At 39.4% G+C, this 19324-nt stretch overlaps 1 protein-coding gene across 8 annotated transcripts in view; it reads left to right on the forward strand.

Moving 5' to 3' along the window:
• The window catches only part of nars2 (asparaginyl-tRNA synthetase 2, mitochondrial), an 83808-nt gene that overhangs the window by 29906 nt on the left and 34578 nt on the right, over positions 1-19324 (forward strand). For 7 of the 8 annotated variants that reach the window (XM_059646587.1, XM_059646586.1, XM_059646585.1 and 4 more), the window contains 2 exons: positions 2288-2388; positions 13699-13831. In XM_059646587.1, the coding sequence (XP_059502570.1) occupies positions 2288-2388; positions 13699-13831 (234 nt within the window). Of the gene's footprint in view, positions 1-2287; positions 2389-4753; positions 4772-13698; positions 13832-19324 lie in introns of those variants that run through there. The other variant, XM_059646590.1, reaches the window with a different exon arrangement.

A 19324-nucleotide genomic window follows, 5' to 3' on the forward strand; every position in this document is an offset into this window, starting at 1 on the left:
ATAGAAATGACTCTGTAAAGTTTTCAGTTTATATTTCTATATATAAATTCAAAAAGCTTTTCTTACAATTTATTATACTAACAATGTATTTTAGTGGTCTTTAGCAGAAAAATGTCCAAATTCAATTTCAACTGAAGTGTGATTTTGTTTTTAAGGAAACAAAGTTGATAGAAAGGGTGGTCAAAACCTTTGAAGAAATGGTAATAGCCAAGTATTTAAGAAGTTGGGTGGTGAAACAAGGCAGTGGGAAATGAATTTGAGTGTACAGTCAAGGCAACTGATGGAATATTGAGAGAGATAATATGAACTGCAGATGCTGGAGAATCCAAGATAACAAAGTGTGAAGCTGGATGAACACAGCAGGCCAAGCAGCATCTCACGAGCACAAAAGCTGATGAACGCAGCAGGCCAAGCAGCACCTCAGGAGCACAAAAGCTCCTGAGATGCTGCTTGGCCTGCTGTGTTCATCCAGCTTCACACTTTGTTATCTTACGATGGAATATTGAGCTGGATTTTCCAAGCAGTGACATCGCACACAGCTTTCCTCTCTGCCTATCTTATTTTATGAAAGGAGAGTGTTCTGCATTCCTGACAGGAGATTTCACTGTGGGTTTCCTTAACTAGTGGTACATTCTAAACCTGAGCAAAACTCTGGAGAGGCAAACCATGCCCATTTTACAGTAAACAGCTGCCATATGGTGGCACTTTAATGGCCCAGAATCACAGGTAACCATTTTGACAACTGCTGTCAAATGGTAAGCACATGAAGTTCAGTGACAGTTGGGGAACTGGATTACGATGACCTTGAAGAAATTACGCAATTCAGGAGACATCAGCAAGACAGACTACTGAAGAATGAAGCACACGACCAGACTCCCTAATCACCCTACTGTATATCGAGGCCACTTCAGAGATGACCACAAGACTACTCCTACCCCTAGGTGTCAGGGTAGCCCTCAGAACAACAATCACCCTATGATAGGTACTGACAAATGTAAAGGATCCCATACCCAAAACCAGCAAAACCGCGTAAATATACAAAATGCCATGCATGGACTGTGAGAATCACTACACAGGCCAAACTGGAAGAAAACTGACTATATGGATGCATGAACACCAACTAGCTGCCAAGAGACACGACCAACTCTCGCTTGTCTCACTGCATATGGACAACAAGGGACACAAATTCGACTGGGACAACACAATCATAATTGCACAAGCCAAACACAGTCATGCCAAGGAATTCCTGGAGGCCTGGTATTCTAGCCAGAACTCCATCAACAACACATTGAACTAGACCCTGTGTACGAACTGGAAGTAATGCCAAGCACCCCAACAAACTGAGGCATACAAGTCACAAGTGGGACAGAACATTGACGCTTCACCGAGGTGCACTGATGATGTTACCAGGATGGCAAAATATTTGCAACCCGCATCTTGTATTTCCGTGGAAATTTCTTCAGACTCTGCTACGATGGCTATTCCCCATATGCAGCGTCCCCATGCGCAACTCCTATCTACAGTGGAACAACAACTGTCTGACCATCAAAAAATCCAGGCCAGTGTTACAGAAGGGCCTTGGACTGGGGGATGTTGCTAAGACAGAGAAGGGCAAACTATAAGACTACTTAAACACTGCCGAAAATTTTAAGAATGATGTGTTAGTGAGCCTAGACTATTGTGGATTATTGAGGGCAGGGATGATGGATAGGAAATTTAGTGCAGATAATGTCAGCTCAACTGCCTCTCTATCTTTAGATGGTGGAAGATGAGAAGCCATGAAAGATCACGTTGAGAGACAGTGAGTCTGGAGGTGGTAAAAGAAGTGCACAAGCTTCAGTAGTAGACAAGATGAGGTAGGAATAGTAAACTTGTGAAAATGTGCTGCAATGTGACAGAGAGGATAAGGGATTAAAATTCAGTTGGGACTGAGTCAGATGCCAGGTTCAGAACAGTCTGAAGCTAAAGCCAGCGATGAGGGCATGGAGTTTTTAACAGAGGCTTAAAATAATGACTCACTGTCTTTAGAGGTGTTAGCCCGGAGGAAGTTGTGACTCATCTAAGGTTGGATGTTGGACAATTGGTTTAACCACGCAGAAATATGAGAAGATCAGGAGAGCTGGTGAAGCAATTCAGTCAATTCCTCCTTTCAAATGCAAGAGTTTCAAATATAATTTGAAATCATATTTCATTCTTCAACCACCAAATTTAGATTTTAAGTATCATTAAATATGAATTAAATATTAAATGAGGCTTATTTCAAATATTTGTTTATTTCTTGTTTCAGCCTGCAAGCAAAATAGCTGAAAAGCGTGATAACACTCATTTCTTTGATGTTCCTTCCTTCTTAACTGTGTCTGGACAACTACATTTGGAAGTGATGACAGGGTAAAAAGCACTTCAACCATTTTTAAGTCTATATATATATAGTGTTCAAAGTTGTCTGTTATTTGAATTTTGATTTCCATCACTAATCCTTGTTTAAAGTGGAGTTGATTTGTTGTTAGAGGATGGCAGAGCTTTGGAAGCCAAAAAGACTGTTTTATTAATAATGTATTCAAGAGGCATTGTTCACCAGAATATATTTGCTTTAATCTTTACAATAAAACTTCAAATTATTTCTTCCACATTCATCACAAGTCTACTACACAGCTACCTGACTAATGACTTTATATCCTACTACAAACTTTGTAAAATAAAGACCAAAAGCATTCTTGTCTAATTTATATGTTTTCAGTCACTATAACAATTATAATGTTTTATTTTTAAATTTGCACACAACAAGGTCCCACAAACAACAAGATAAATAACTAGTTCAATTTTTTTTTGCATGTTTTGGAATCGGTCACCACAGATATCCCTGCTCCCTTTCAAATAATGTCATGAAATCTTGTGTGTCTATCAAGAAATTGCACTTCATAAAATACCTAGACTGCTCAAATTCTACAGTGAAGTTTGAAATAATTGACTTTATCTTGGTTACTAGAACTCTGACTGGGCCATTCTTACACTTGTTTAACAAAGGAACTGAAGCTTTGTTAGTCTGCTTCTGAACTTTCATACATGAAGGTAGTTTCATCAGTTGTTTCGGATAGAATATGACGATTCTGGAACAAAATAAAAGATCAATTCTGGGCAGCACATGCACTTGCTTTGGCCAGCATCAATTTTATTTTCCGGTACGAAGAAATTACTTGCTACAGTTGGTACTTTATTTAGCCAAAATTTCCTGTTAGCACGTAAGAAATAGAATTATGTTCTATCATTCTGTATATTTATGGCTGATCTTTTACTTCAACTTCACTTTCTCCCTAATCTCCCAATCCTATTGGTCTTGGTGTCCTTTAAGTACATTGTCACTGACTGAAAATGAAAATTCACCCTAAATTGTTGCCTTCTGTCATAACTTTATTTCCTGCAGAAAACTTTAGCCCAATTATTCCTTGTAATGATTCACACTGACTCTAGAATATAGTATTTTAGTAAATCAGTATTCTTCAAAGCTGTTTTCTGTTAGCTGTCTATCAACATCACTTAACAAACACAAGTAATTCCAGCATAAAATATGAAACCTGTAGATTTTTAAGTTTGCATTGCCATCTGTCTGAGCTAGTCATGATCTTCAGAATGTATTCTTCGTATATCTTATATCCATCATTCATTTGAGACGAATGGTAGCGCTCCTTCTAAGCTGTTTTAGATGGCATTCTCCCAATATTACAGCATAAAATCTCCTACCATATGTAGCGATCACAGTACTCAGTGTTGGATAGGTTGTGAGGTATGGGCAGGCGTGATGCACGTGAAAGGTAAATTAAAGGTTAACTTGCAATGGTCTTACCTGAATGCAGGACGGGTCTCTCGTTAAAAAGAGAGGGAGAAAGAGAGACGATTGGTGGTGGTTTAACCAGAGGATTACTATGTCTCAGGCTAGGAGAGAGATTGAGAAGGAGATACATCCTCGAAAGATCTGATCAAATCAAACTTAATCAATCAAATTTGTCAAACCCTACCTTCCCTCAACAAATCTGTACTACCTCTGAATAATCCATGTCTCTTGAATTGCCGATATGCTCTATCTGTCAGAATTTTTTAACATACTTTCTTACCACCGAGGTTAGATTGCCTGTAATTTCCTGGTTGATTCCTTCATCAATTTTAGATGATGGTTGATGTTAGTCCTCCAATCCTCTAGTCCTTCAGAACCTCACCTATGGCCAGAGAGGATTTGAAATTCTTGCTATGGCCCTTGATATCTCCTGTCTTGTCTCCCCCTAGGGAGATTAATCAGTATGACTGAGCAGAAGCCAGACTGTTTTGTTAACAATTCTTTTATCGTTTAAGCTTTTTTTCCCCCTTGTTCATGCTTAATTTGCGATATCAAAGTGTCAGCAGGGATGGGAACCTGAGGTTGGCTGATTACGTGATTAGACTGAGCATTGAGGGCATAACGATGTTTATATATTTTGCAGTTCCCCATGGTTCTTAATTTCTAATTTAATAAGTAAAGCCATGGAAATGTCTAGAAGAGCTATTTAGAAGAGTAATGATTATATACATTTCATGTTACTTTTCCATTGCAATAAATCTTACTACTGAACAATTTTTATTTATTAAGGCTAGAGCAAGGATGCAATGCAAATATTTTCCTCAATTGATTCTACATAATGCCATCTTATTCACTATACTTTACTGTTATAATTAAATATTCAGGCAGAAGAGGGAAGACGTGGTAGCACGAACAAAATCTAAGTACTAGTGAGTAGTAAATGTAAGTAGATAATGTCTTGCCTTGATTAAATTTAGAGGAACCTTTCACTGTGTTGTAGAAGACTGTTTCACTTTGCAAAGCAGATGAATCAGTCAATTAAATTTGGGTGCCCTTAATAGGTAGGATAGAGTAATGGCTGTAGCACTGGATTAAACGTCTAGAAGTCATGAGTTGTATAATGAGTAGGGGAAATGAACTTTGCCAATGTTGCCCATATCGCAAAAGCAGCTTCAAAACATGTTTCCTGGTCACTCTTAATTACCATTCTAAGTATATTCAAACTTGGAAAAACAACTGTTAATTTATTAAGATTTCTCAAGTTACTACTTCAAATTTCAACTAGATATTTCTCCCATAACCCAATAAATTCATCCTGTCTGTTTGAAATTCCAAAAGCCTAGAAGAAGAATAAGAATGATGTAGAATTGTCATATCATCTGTCATGTTGGTGTAAACCTTTTTCCATTAATAGCTTCATCTGCAAGCCTGATATTTCAAAATCATGGATCATGGAGGAAAAGGAATGCAGGCTTAGTTGTAGGGAATAGTTTATTAAATGTTTTCAGCCTTGGAAGAAATTTCTGCATTCATTTCAGTTGATCTTCTATTTTTCCTGTAGAACCACACAGTTTAATCCTCCATGGTTTTCTAAACACAGGGTTACTTTGCCACACTTCTAATTTAATCACACGTTGAAGGTGGTGAAATGTGATACCTTAAAATTTTGCCAAATTCTCATTTAAGTTACAGAAAAATGCACAATTCTGTTTTGTTTCAAATGAAACCGGAGTTCTAAGTTGGGGAAGATCACTTGACCTACCGTGCTTTGATTTTGTTCACTCAAATTAAGATGACACACTCTGGGCTGCTAGGATTTCCAGGAGTTGAAGAATCACTATTAAATCTTATTCCTATAATTCTAACTCTGTATGCCTTGGTTTTCAGTTTCAGTAGCTATGTATGTTAAGATTTAGAGTCATGTTGTTCTAGGTCAGCGATTTTGTTCTCTGTTGCTATCATATTGTCTATGTAGAAAGATGTGAAAGAACAAGGACCAGCCAATTCTGCCACGTGAATCTATGCTGTCATTCAGTTTGACCTGTATTTCAACTCCAGTTTGATCCAAACCCTTTCATTAACAATGTTTAAAATTTCAGTATTAAAAATGCTTTAAAATTACATTGGTGGGATGAAGGTGTGGAAGTGCTGATACTGATTATGGCAATAAAAGAAATTGTAAACTCCACCATTTTCTATGAGAAAAGTACTTGCTCAAAGTTTTCCAACATATTCTTATTGATGGTGAGGGGGTACATGTCAATTTTTCTCTTCATTGGTTATCAAATGTCAAAAAGGCAGGGTTTACAAACATGAGATTCAATTTTACAAAAAATCAAAGTAATAAATTCTTAATACAATAAATTGTAGTACTTTAGTGATAATGTTACTGGATTTGTAATCTGAGCCCCAGACTAAGCTTGTGGGGATGTGAATTCACATTCCATCGTGACAGATGGTGCATTGTAAGTTCAACTTTAAAAAATCTAAAATTAACAACTTGTTTAATGGCAACAATTTAACCATTGCCAATTGTCATTAAAACCTATCTAGTTCACTAATGCCCTTTTAGGGACTGAAATCTGCCATTTTCACTTAGCCTGGTTACACGTTATTCTTAAAAAAGCCATTTGAAATTGTGAAGCAATCGAGTTATTCGTATCAGCCCTTAACAAAGTCAAAAGAAAGGCATGAAACCAGACGCACCTCAAGGTACTGACCTAGGCACTGGAAATGACCATGGTTAATGCATCCCTATCAACCTGAAAAGCCTTCCTTACAAACATCTGAGGTCTTATCCCAAAACTGGGAGAGCTATCCCACAGACTAGTCAAGGAACAGCCCAACATAGTCACACCCACAAGACTCGTATATTATAGACAATGTCCCAGACACCACCACCGTTCCTGGGTTTGCTCTGTCCTAGGACATTGCCACCACAAGTGGCAGCAAAGTGATTTACAATCAAGAGGCCATTGATCTGGGAGTCTTCAACATTGATACTGGATCAAATTTCATCACATCAGGTCAAACATGGACTCCCTTACCAAGATTGAGCTGCCTGAGTTCTAAATGAAATCACTGCTAGATTGGGTTTGTGGAAAATGGTGAGGAAATTTCTAAGAGGAAGAAATTTACTTGACCTCATCCGTATCAGTCTACCTGTTACAAGTGTGTTTGTACATGATATGATATCACGAGCAGTGACCACCATATAATCTTTGTGGAGATTGCATTGAAGATACTTTTCATTGTGTGGCCCTTCCACCATGTTAAGCGGTACAGACTTTGAACATCTCTACTATCTGCAAGAACAGATGCATGGAGACATTACCACTGCAAATTCCCTTTCAGGTTTCTCATTAAGCTAAGAGAGCAGTACTTGAAAATGGCAACTCCCCTCTACTTTCTCCATCATGATAAGGATTAACAGTAAATGTTTATCTGGCCTGCACACCCACCTCCCAAGAATATTTAAATAATTCAAATGATTATTAGAAATACCAGACAGCAGAGATAACTATTTAACAATCTGAGTAAGAGAGAAAAAGAGTAGGCTCCAAGTCCTGATTGTGAAAAAAGATATTGAGGACAGAGGCCAAGGTAAGAAATTAATTTCAATCAACAAGAACCTTGGTTCACTTCTTCTGGGGCACACTCCAAGTTGGCCTCCGAGAATTCGCTTGTAAGTAGGGGTTAGAAGTAACTTGCCTTTAAAGCCAGGATTTCTCGTGCCTCCAGCTGTCATATCGCTGCAACCACTGTTCCTCCTGATTCTCCCTACACCACCCCAGTGGCCCACCAAACCTAACCAACAATCCATCTGACCTTGACCCCACCCCCTCATCCCCACCCAGCCAACTCCAGGAGCCTACTCAACTCTGCTTCGAAGGACAATACTTTCCAATTGCACTTTCCTGTACTTGGAATGACTTAGCAGGCCCGTCGGTTCTCAGCTGATAGTTTTGCACCATATATATTTTCTCGAAAAATCTTCCAAATAAATAGCTTTAACATTGTTCATTGTGTCATGCCTGTTGGAGAATAAGTGCCTTATTCCTACCATAAAAGCAAAAGCTTTTTGTTGGAAATACTCAGTATCTGTGGAGAGCGAAACAGTGAATGTTTTGAGTTTATAATCTTTTGTCATAACTAGCAAAGTCAGAAGTCATGTCACACCACACCATGTTATATCCAACAGGTTTATTTGAAATGGCAAGCTTTTGGAGCATTGCTCCATTGTCGGGTGAGTCAGGAGCAACGCTCTGAAAGCTTGTGACTTCAGGTAAACCTGTTGGACTATAACCTGGTGTCATGTGACTTCTGACTGTGTCTCCCCCAGGAGCAGCATTGACACCTCCGCTTTGTAACTGGCAAAAGTGTGGGATTTAATAGGTTTCTTCCAGCGAGTTCAGAGACTGGGAAAGGAGAGAACAAAAGTCAACCGTTACTTTAATTCCTTGCCCAATCCTACTCTGACTTCTGTTTCCTGCAATTCTAATGATGCTTGAATTTGTTTAAATGCTTTGTAGCTTCAGCTTTGACCTTGAATTCAAGGAATTCAAATCATAGCCTTCTGTGCTTTTTTTTCTTCTCCTGTTTATATTTTGTTTGTGGACAGCATGTTGATGATTTTCTGTTTTTATTTCCTTTATTTCCTTTATTTCCTTTATTTCTTCTACCTGTTATCTACATTTGAGCACATTCCACACCTCTGATTTCATGTACTATTTTTTGTTTTCTTGTGTCGAACCTAAGCAAATAGCTCTGGAACCCCATATAGACACTCTGCCATCTACCTGAAATGTATCATATTTGTAAGAGATACAAAATGGAATTAGTCAGTGTGAATATTAGGGTTGGATCTAGTCTATTTTTTAATTTAAGGATAGAGTAAGATTCTGCAAAAATAGTGGAAACCACTTCATTGTGTATTGCAAGACAACAAAATGTGAGGCTGGATGAACACAGCAGGCCAAGTAGCATCTCAGGAGCACAAAAGCTGACGTTTCGGGCCTAGACCCTTCATCAGAGAGGGGGATGGGGTGAGGGTTCTGGAATAAATAGGGATAGAGGGGGAGGCGGACCGAAAATGGAGAGAAGAAAAGATAGGTGGAGAGAGTATAGGTGGGGAGGTAGGGAGGGGATAGGTCAGTCCAGGGAAGACGGTCAGGTCAAGGAGGTGGGATGAGGTTAGTAGGTAGATGGGGGTGCGGCTTGGGGTGGGAGGAAGGGATGAGTGATAGGAAGAACAGGTTAGGGAGGCGGAGACAGGTTGGACTGGTTTTAGGATGCAGTGGGTGGAGGGGAAGAGCTGGGCTGGTTGTGTGGTGCAGTGGGGGGAGGGGACGAACTGGGCTGGTTTAGGGATGCAGTTGGGGAAGGGGAGATTTTGAAACTGGTGAAGTCCACATTGATACCATTAGGCTGCAGGGTTCCCAGGCGGAGTATGAGTTGCTGTTCCTGCAACCTTCGGGTGGCATCATTGTGGCACTGCAGGAGGCCCATGATGGATATGTCATCTAAAGAATGGGAGGGGGAGTGGAAATGGTTTGCGACGGGGAGGTGCAGTTGTTTGTTGCGAACTGAGCGGAGGTGTTCTGCAAAGCGGTCTCCAAGCCTCCGCTTGGTTTCCCCAATGTAGAGGAAGCCGCACCGGGTACAGTGGATGCAGTATACCACATTGGCAGATGTGCAGGTGAACCTCTGCTTAATGTGGAATATCATCTTGGAGCCTGGGATAGGGGTGAGGGGGGAGGTGTGGGGGCAAGTGTAGCATTTCCTGCGGTTGCAGGGGAAGGTGCCGTGTGTGGTGGGGTTGGAGGGCAGTGTGGAGCGAACAAGGGAGTCACGGAGAGAGTGGTCTCTCCGGAAAGCAGACGGGGTGGGGATGAAAAAATGTCTTGGGTGGTGGGGTCGGATTGTAAATGGCGGAAGTGTCGGAGGATGATGCGTTGTATCCGGAGGTTGGTGGGGTGGTGTGTGAGAATGAGGGGGATCCTCTTTGGGCGGTTGTGGCGGGGGCGGGGTGTGAGAAATGTGTTGCGGGAAATACGGGAGATGCGGTCGAGGGCGTTCTCGATCACTGTGGGGGGAAAGTTGTTTGCGGAAACCAAGCGGAGGCTTGGAAACCGCTTTGCAGAACACCTCCGCTCAGTTCGTAACAAACTACTGCACCTCCCAGTTGCAAACCATTTCCACTCCCCCTCCCATTCTTTAGATGACATGTCCATCATGGGCCTCCTGCAGTGCCACAATGATGCCACCCGAAGGTTGCAGGAACAGCAACTCATATTCCGCCTGGGAACCCTGCAGCCTAATGGTATCAATGTGGACTTCACCAGTTTCAAAATCTCCCCTTCCCCAACTGCATCCCTAAACCAGCCCAGCTCTTCCCCTCCAGCCTCACATTTTGTTGTCTTGGATTCTCCAGCATCTGCAGTTCCCATTATCTCTCATTGTGTATTGCAACTGCTTGCCTGTTACTTAAATTTGTTCCTTGATTTATAGTTTAATCTGAATCTGCCAGTGTTCTGCTTTCTGAAGTTCAATCAATCACCAGAGGTCTTTAGTCATATTTGGTAGACTAGATACAGTAATAAAAATTCCTGTTTGATGAGAGACAGCATGAAATTGTGCTGCACATAGTTATGTTCTTGTTCAACTTACGAGATTGCTTTGTTGATGTTTTTGGCCCAGATCATATGAGAGAAGACTTTTTTTGAAGCCTAAAAAAATTCAGTTTTCCATCAGGCCCTCTGATCTAATCAATTAGATTTTCTTATTCAATCTATCTGGTTCTAACTATTAAAAATGTGAGAGAAATGAGGTAAAAGATGTTTCCACTTGAGTGACATTGAACGACCCAGACTGTTTCTAATTGTCTCTGTATTTCTGGTATAGCACTTGAATTACTATGAAAATTTGCATAATTAAACAGGGTGATTCAAGGATTTGGTTCCCCCAAGTCCTGTTCTCCACTGGGAGAAATGGATTTTGGAACCTCCAGCACATATTTTTAGTTTGATTAAATTCCTTGATTAAACCAGTGCAATCAGAATGCTTGTTAAGATAACAGTTAAAGTAAGGAATTCACCCTCATACTAGTTCCTGTTCATTGTGCTGTTATGCTTACAAAAAGTAGGAATACTTTGTTTCTTGTAAACTGGAGTATAAAACCTGTTGGTACATTGGGAGTCAGTGACAGAAAAGACAAATACGTTAAACGATTCACTTTTAACAGAATATTTACTCACTTGTTTTCTGTGGCTTGTAGCTGTTTTCTTAAAGTTCTGACTTTACAAATGCCGAACATGTCTGCTGCAAATAGGGAAGCAAAATGACCATACACCAGGATTCAGATTTTGTTTTCTTAGATAACAACTTAATACCTGTCTCTCTCAAATTATTTTTGCTCATCAGTACCCATGAAGAATCGGTAGTTACAATTTCAAAAAGTCACATTTCATGGCTGGAAATAAGTATAAATATAGCTGTAATAACTTTATCACATTGGCCATTGCTGCCAAACATTACATGTTTCTGTTCAGTTTGAGTTGAGCAGTTCATTTTTTTTTAATTTCTGTAAGCAAATTCAGACCGTTGTTTGTTATTATGCAATTTGTGCGTATAATTTACTTCACCTTAGAAGCTTTTTAGACTCAGAAGCTTTTTAGACTCAGAACCTTCATATATGTAACTAAACAAAACCAAGCCCTAGTCTGAAACTTAACGGGGGTTATCGTTACATTTTACCTAACTGTCTTGGTGACTGACTTCATCTATTCAGGTGAAAATGTCATTGCTGTTGATAGGGATAATTCCAGCTTTAACATCAACAGTTTGTAACTGTCATTCCTTTGTATCAAGGATGAGGGAACAGTAAATTTCCCATTGTCTGACATAATCAAGTTCTTTAACCTCTACATTGACAGGACAGAATAGGAAAAGTGGTTCCCTTTATTGTGGAATCTAGAGAACAGGGGCAGCATTTAGGACTGAGATAAGAATTTTTGTTACTCAATGGGTTGACATCTTTAGAATTCTGAACCTCAAATGTTTGTGGATGCTCCATGATTGAGTAATGCTGCATAGCACATTCCAACCCCACAATTACAACCGTATAGAAGGTGAAGGATAGCAGAAACATGGGAACACCATTACCCACAAGTTCCCCTCAATCATTCACCATCCAACTTGGAAATATATCACTGTTTCTTCAGTGTTGTTGGGGAAAAACCTTGGAACACTCTCCATGATCCTACTAGCATTGTGGGTTTACCTACAGCAAGTCGTCTGCCATAGTTGAAGAAGGCAGCTCACCATACCTCCTCACAGGCCAATACAGGCATGCAATAAATGCTGGCCCAGTCACTGATGGCCATATCCCATGAATGAATAAAAAAGACTTAGATACTTGGTCCATTGGAATCAAAAGGGATCAGGTCTGAGGAAGTGAAGTGAAATTGAGGCAGATGATCAGCCATGATCATACCGAATGGTGAAACTGGCTTAAGGGGCCATATGGTCTACTCCTATTTGTCATATTCTTATCGACAGACTTAGCTGGGAACAGGATTATTCATAACAACCAGTTGTTAACAAAAGTACCAACAAAGTGCTAATGAAAACATAGTCTTAGAAATTCTAAAGCCATTTTCCTGAATCTTGTTCTGTAATTTTAATGAAGATGGAGAAATACCCAGAAAAATGGCATTTGCAGTCATTTAAATTGCATCTCTGGGTGATCTAATCTCTCCGGTTTTCAAATCCATAATGTTTACTGGACATCATCCATTATGTATGCTTTTGACTTAAAATACAGGTGCTGTAAGCTTCAAATATGTCAGCTTCTCCTAATGGCAGTTTTTGAATAATGAAATATATCCTTTTGAATTCTCTGAATTAGACCATTTTGATTTGATCTGCAAATGGTAAACTTAATGTCATTTTCCATAGTTAGCTGAAGTACTGAGTTATGTTCATTTATTATTTGTCAATCTTTACATTGATGTTTTGCTTAAATTGCTCATTTTGGACTGATTTGGTCACAATAAACTTATTAAGGTATGTAGATTTACAGATTTAATTCGACTACAATTTTTAATTAAAAATTGTACATTAATCTTTTGTAAGCATTGGAGATTTTCTTGGAAAATCCTTACTTTTAAACTGCATAAAACCTGTAAGATTGTGGGTGTTGAGGTTGGTTGGCTCGCCAAGCTGATTTGTTGTTCCACAGACGTTTCGTTACTGTGCTTGGTAACATCCTCAGTGCCGCCTCTGATGAAGCGTCGGTGTGTTTTCCTGCCTGGCTTTTAAACTCTGGGGTCCGTTGCAATGGATTGCCTCACTTCTGGGTTTCCTCCATAGCGTAATGTGGGTCGAGGTCAATGTGTTTATTAATAGTCTGCTTCGTGGACTACCATGCTTCCAGGAATTCTCGTGCTTGCCTCTGCCTGGCCTGCCCCAGGATCTTGGTGTTGTCCCAGTAGAAGTTGTGGACAAGGAGAACCGTTACGTATACATTACGCTATGGAGGAAACCCGGAAGTGAGGCAATCCATTGCAACGGACCCCAGAGTTTAAAAGCCAGGCAGGAAAACACACTGTCGCTTCATCAGAGGCTGCACTGAGGATGTTACCAAACATGGTAACGAAACTTCTGCGAAACAACAAACCAGCTCGGCGAGCCAACCAACCTCATTCCCCAAAACCTGCTTTTGTTGCTGTACAAATTGTATTAAAGAATTTAGTTTAACTTATTCCAAATTGCAGAAAGTAATCACAAGGCTAAAAAAAATGTTCAATTCTTTTAGGTTGGTTGATTAAGTTCAGCAATCAGAAATTTTAAAAAAGTTTGTTTATTAGGGCTTTCACTCAAGTATATGCCTTTGGACCAACATTTCGTGCAGAGAATTCCCAAACTAGAAGACATTTAGCAGAATTTTACATGGTAGAAGCAGAACTTGCCTTCACTGAAAGTTTGAAAGACATTATGGAGGTAATGAGTCAACTGTTTATTAATATTGTACTGAATCCAGTGACTTTTCTACATTGTTCTCTGTGTGATCTAAAGCTGCTATGCTTCATTAATCTGCTAATGATGACATAACCATGCACCATAAATTACATTATAACATATATTTATTAATATTTTCTCATGTCCTTCTCCTGCAGAAGCAAAAAGTAATATCTTGATCCTCATTTATTGTCATCAATCCATAGTTTTTATACATGATATAATTAGCTGTAATGGTTTTGCAATCTTACTTTTCAGTTAACCACCAAATTAATTCTCATACTCAAAGTAAAGCATAAATCACCGTTTCCTGGTTAAAATGTAAAATGTATGGTTTTATTTAAATATATGAACTTACAAGAGAGTCTCATTTATTGTGATACATGAAGAGAGAAGTGTAGTAGCCTATTTTAAAACTCAAATTATTCACCCAAAGTTGTGTACACGCTTCACGCTGCCATTTTTAAATACATGCCGCCTAACAATCATTTACTAGTCGCTCAATCAATGATGCCTTATTTTTCACAAAATTGGATACGTGATCATTTGTGGTAAATTGATTTTGCACATCTACCGTCTTGTGGATTCCCCCAATTTCCACCTCACTTCTCAACCACTAATCTACCTAAATATTCATTTTATTTAAAGCATTCGTGTAATCTAAATAATGCCTAAAATGTCAGGCTCTGCATCTGTAATGATCTAACTTAATTTGCCAATTCATTTTATTTAGCTCCGTTTTCATACCATCATAAGTGTCCCTGTTTCAGTGTAAAATATAAATCTCAGGCCCACTCGTCTCTTCCTCAAACAGAATGTGAAATTCATTGTGACCACTACTCCTGGGACCACCTCCACTATGAGTTGATTAATTCCCATTCCATTATACTTGGTTTAGTGTAGCCTTCTCTCCTTCAGCTCCATAACATGCTGTTCTAAGGAAGTATTCCAGAAAATCATTTAAGAATGTCTCTTCTAGGTTTCTTTTCCCTATCTGATTTTTCCAGTGCATGTATGGCTTAAAATCCCTTACAGTTATCATTGTACTTTGCTTCTCTTCATTTCTTGTCTTCCATCCTACAACGTGATTTCTGTTAAGGACCCTGAACAACATGCCCATAGTGACTTATTGCTTCTATTGTTTCTCATTTCAACCAAAAGTGCTGCTACTTTTTTTTAATTAAAGTTGGGTCTACTGCCTCTATTGTATTAAAACTGTCATCAACAGAACCATCTTGTGCACTTTTTCTAACTTCCTTTCCTCCTCCGCAAATGTCCTGTACTCTTCAGTGTTCAGGTCCCAATTTGTCATCCTGCAGACATGTTTCTGTAAGTGCAGAAGTGGGCCATTAGATTTATCAAGTCTGCTCTGTAATCAGTGAGGTTATAGTTGACCTCAACTCCCTTTTCCTACTTTATCCTCACAACCTGACTAATTTAAAAATCCGTCTATCTCGGCTTTTAATAGGCCAAATGATCCAGCCTCAACAGTGCTCTGCAGTAAAGAATTCCACATATTCACCACTCTGAATAAATTCCTCCTTATCTCTGTTCTAACTGGGCAGCTTGTAATTCTGTGATGATAGCCGCTAGTCCTAGACTCTCCCACAAAGAAACAAACTCAACATAATGGTAGAACATAAGAACAACAGGGAACTCCAGATTAGTGTATACAGAAAGACCACACATATGGACCCGATACATAATTACACCAGCAACCACCTCAACACCCATAAATGGAGCTGCATCGGGACATTATTCAAACAAGCCATAACATACTGCGGCATCCAGAAATTGTGCAAAGCAGAACACAAACACTTACAGGAGTTTTTAAAAGGATTGGATACCCAAAAAGCACAATCCGCCATTACCTCCGCAATAGCCCGCAACAAGAAGACACGACGTAGCCAGACACACTAGTCACCCTACCATACATAAGAGACATATCAGAGATGACCACAAGACTACTCAGACCTCTAGGTATCAGGGTAGCCCACAAATCACCACTTTGTGACAGCTACTGACAAACGTAAAGAATCCCATATCCAGAACCAACAAAACTAACAAAATATACAAAATACCATGCAAGGACTGTGAGAAACATTATATGGGCCAAACAGGAAGAAAACTGACAATAAGAATACACGAATACCAAGTAGCCACCAAGAGACATGACCAATTCTCACAGACAAAGGACGCAAATTCGACTAGGATAACATATCCATAAAAGCACAATCCAAACAGACATCCAGGGAATTCCTGGACACCTGGCATTTCAACCAGAACTCCATCAACAAGCACATTGAACTGGACCAGATATACAAACCACTGAAAAACAGAACCGGAGGTAATGCCAACCACCCCAGCAAACCAAGGCATTATAAATAACAAGCAGGACAGAACAGCACTGTTTCACTGATGTGCACTGATGATGTTACCTAGCAGGGTGATGAAACATCTGCAATCAAACTCACCGGATCGGTGATCTTGTCTATGACCTAAGCTACAAATCTTCTCAAAAGCATTAAACAAACTTCATATCTCTACCCTGTCAAGACTCCTGGGAAACTCTAATGTTTCAATAAGGTCATCTCTCATTCTTCTGAATTTCAATGCGTATGGGACAAACCTGCTCAACTTCTCATAAAATAATTTCTCCATACCCAAAATTAAACTTTTCTGAACTGTGTCCAATGCCAATGCACTTTTCCTTAGATAAGGGGACCAAACTGTTCACAGTATTCTCGGTGGAGCTAACTAGTGTAATGTTCAATTTTTATAAGCCTTTTGTTTTTTACTCCATTCCCTTTGAAATAAAGGCCAACATTCTATTGCCTTCCATATTAACTTCTCAATTTGTATACTATCTTTTTGTGATTTCTATGTGAGTATTCCTAAATACTTTTGTTCTGCAGTTTTCTGCACTCTATTTAATGTTATTCAGCTCCTCTCTTTTTCCTGCCAAAGTGGGTGACCTCCCATTTTCCCAAATTACATTCACCTCTCAAGTTTTTGCTCATTGCATGAATTCTCTCTATCCCTCTACAAGTGCTGTGTAATGCTCACTACTCGCCTTCTCACCTATTTTTGTCCTCCACAAGCTTGGCTGTAATACATTAATTTCCCTCGTCAAAGACGTTCGTGTGTATTGTAAACAATGTGGCCCGAGCACTGATCCCTGCCGTATTCAATTAGTTAGAGGTTGCCATTCCTGAAAATTGACTCGTTACCCAATTCTGTCTTTCATTAATTAGCCAATCCTCTATCCATGTTAATATACAACCAGCAATGCCATGAGATCTTGTGTTATTAAGAAGCCTTGCAAATGGTACCTTATCAAATACCTTCTAGAAATCCAAATATGTTAGATCCACAAGTTTCCCTTTATCTTGCTTGTTACCTCCTCAGAATGAGTTTGTCAGGTACAATTTCCCCTTCATGAAGCTATGTGACTCTTCTTGATCAAATTACATGTTTCTCAATGCACTGCTCTTGTACCTCTTTTAATAAACTCTTAATATTTTTCTAACAGCACATGTTACACTAAGTGGCTTATTGGTACCTTTTTTTAATCCCTCCCTTCTGGATTAAAAGTGTTACATTGGCAGTTTCCAGTCGTCCAGAGTATTAGCGGTGTATCCTCTATCACTTCTTCCTCTAATATACTGGAATGCAACCCATCAGGTTTCTTTCTACTGATAGTTATTGTATTCATTGCCGCTTCCATGTTTTGGCTGTTTGATTATTTAGTATTTTCGGAATGCAATTAGTCTTCTCCTGCAAACACTGCAGAGAATTTCTGTACAATTTTCTGGTTCCCTAAAATTAATTTGTCCTCCAAACAACATATAATCACTTTACCCTTTTGCTTATTTAAATGTATAAAAGCATTCTGTTGCTATCTGTCTTGATATTATTTGTAATTAGTTGCAAGAGACATTGCTCCTTAGACTTTTTACTTGCTTTGGACAGCACTTCCAATACCCATAATCATTACCGTTCAGAAAGACAAAAATGATTGATACATGGAAACACCACCACTTGCAGGTTCTCTTCCAAGCCACTCACCATCCTGACTTTGAGCATTCCTTCAATTTCCGAGGGTCAGAATCCTAAAAATCCCTTCCTGATAGCATTGAATGTACTTGCACCAAATGGATTGCAAACACTCATGAAACCAATTTACCAGCACCTAGGAATGGGCAGTAAATGCCGATCTAGCCAGCAAAACCCATATCCTTGACTATATTTTTTTTTAAAAAGACTCTTACTAACCTGGATAAGTGCAGCTGCAACAAACTGTAAGCTCAACAACATCCAGGCCAAAGCAGTCTGCTTGATGGTCGCTGTGTTCACAATATAAACATTCAGTCCAATTGACTATCGAGACATAGATGTCAAACATTGCTGCCACTACAAGATGCATTGCAGCATTTCAACTAGGTTTCTTTTATGCCACTTTTTGGGTGGTGGATGCCAAGTGCTTGCAAGGACACGAGCAGCAGAGGCATGGTACCAGTACCTACAAGCTCCCCAACTAGCCAGGTCCTGTCATTATACTGCTATTCCTTCAGTGTCACTGGATCAAAATCCTGGAACTTCCTTTGACCAGTGCTCTGCATACTAAAACCATACAGACTGCAATGATCCCAAATAATAGTTTGTTACCACCTTCAAGAGTGGTTAGGGATTGTCAACAATTGCTGGCCTAACCAGTGATGCCCACACCCTATTCTTAAGAAAGTCGGCTCAGAGTGATTTGGCAAATGTTTTAACTTCTCAGCTTCTGCCAGCTTGGTTTTCTTGAGTAATTTTGTTCTGGAGCTTTAATTTCCTTTCCAGCCTGCCATACAGCAGTGCATTGTCTATGGCATTGTACATTGGCATACTGAAATACAGTGCACTGCAGATAATTTTCAGACAAAGTGGAGAAAATATTTTTGCAATAAAGCTTAAAATACTGTAGACTTCCAAGTTCATTCTGAAAACCTCTAAATCTGGTATTTACAAATTTCACTAGAATTGTGTAATGCATAACATGCTGTTCTGCTGTACTCTTAATCCAAAGGCCGGAGGCATGAGTTCAAAACCCACTTTGGTGCTAGCAATTTAAGTTCAGTTCCTTAAACCTGAAATAAAAAGCCAACAGTAATGGTGACCATGAGACTAAAAGAGGGAAAAATTCATCTGGTTTATTAGTATCTGTTCGGAATGGAAATCTATTATCTAGAACAGGCTGTAAGTAACTCCAGGCCTGTGATAATGTTGTTGACTGTTAATTGCCCTCTGAAATGGCAGTTGAGCCACTGATTTGTGTCAAAGCACACAATTTACTCCCATGTTCCCATGGAAAATAAATGCTGATTTTGGAGGTGTTGACTGCATCCCTTGCATGAAAAGACTTGTCTTTCCTCTAGTCGATTGATTTAAGACTTGATTTCAGAAGAACTGCAATGTTTGACACTGGTTTTGACA

The sequence above is a fragment of the Stegostoma tigrinum genome, chromosome 6, assembly GCF_030684315.1.
Source record: "Stegostoma tigrinum isolate sSteTig4 chromosome 6, sSteTig4.hap1, whole genome shotgun sequence".
Taxonomy (NCBI): Eukaryota; Metazoa; Chordata; class Chondrichthyes; order Orectolobiformes; family Stegostomatidae; genus Stegostoma; species Stegostoma tigrinum.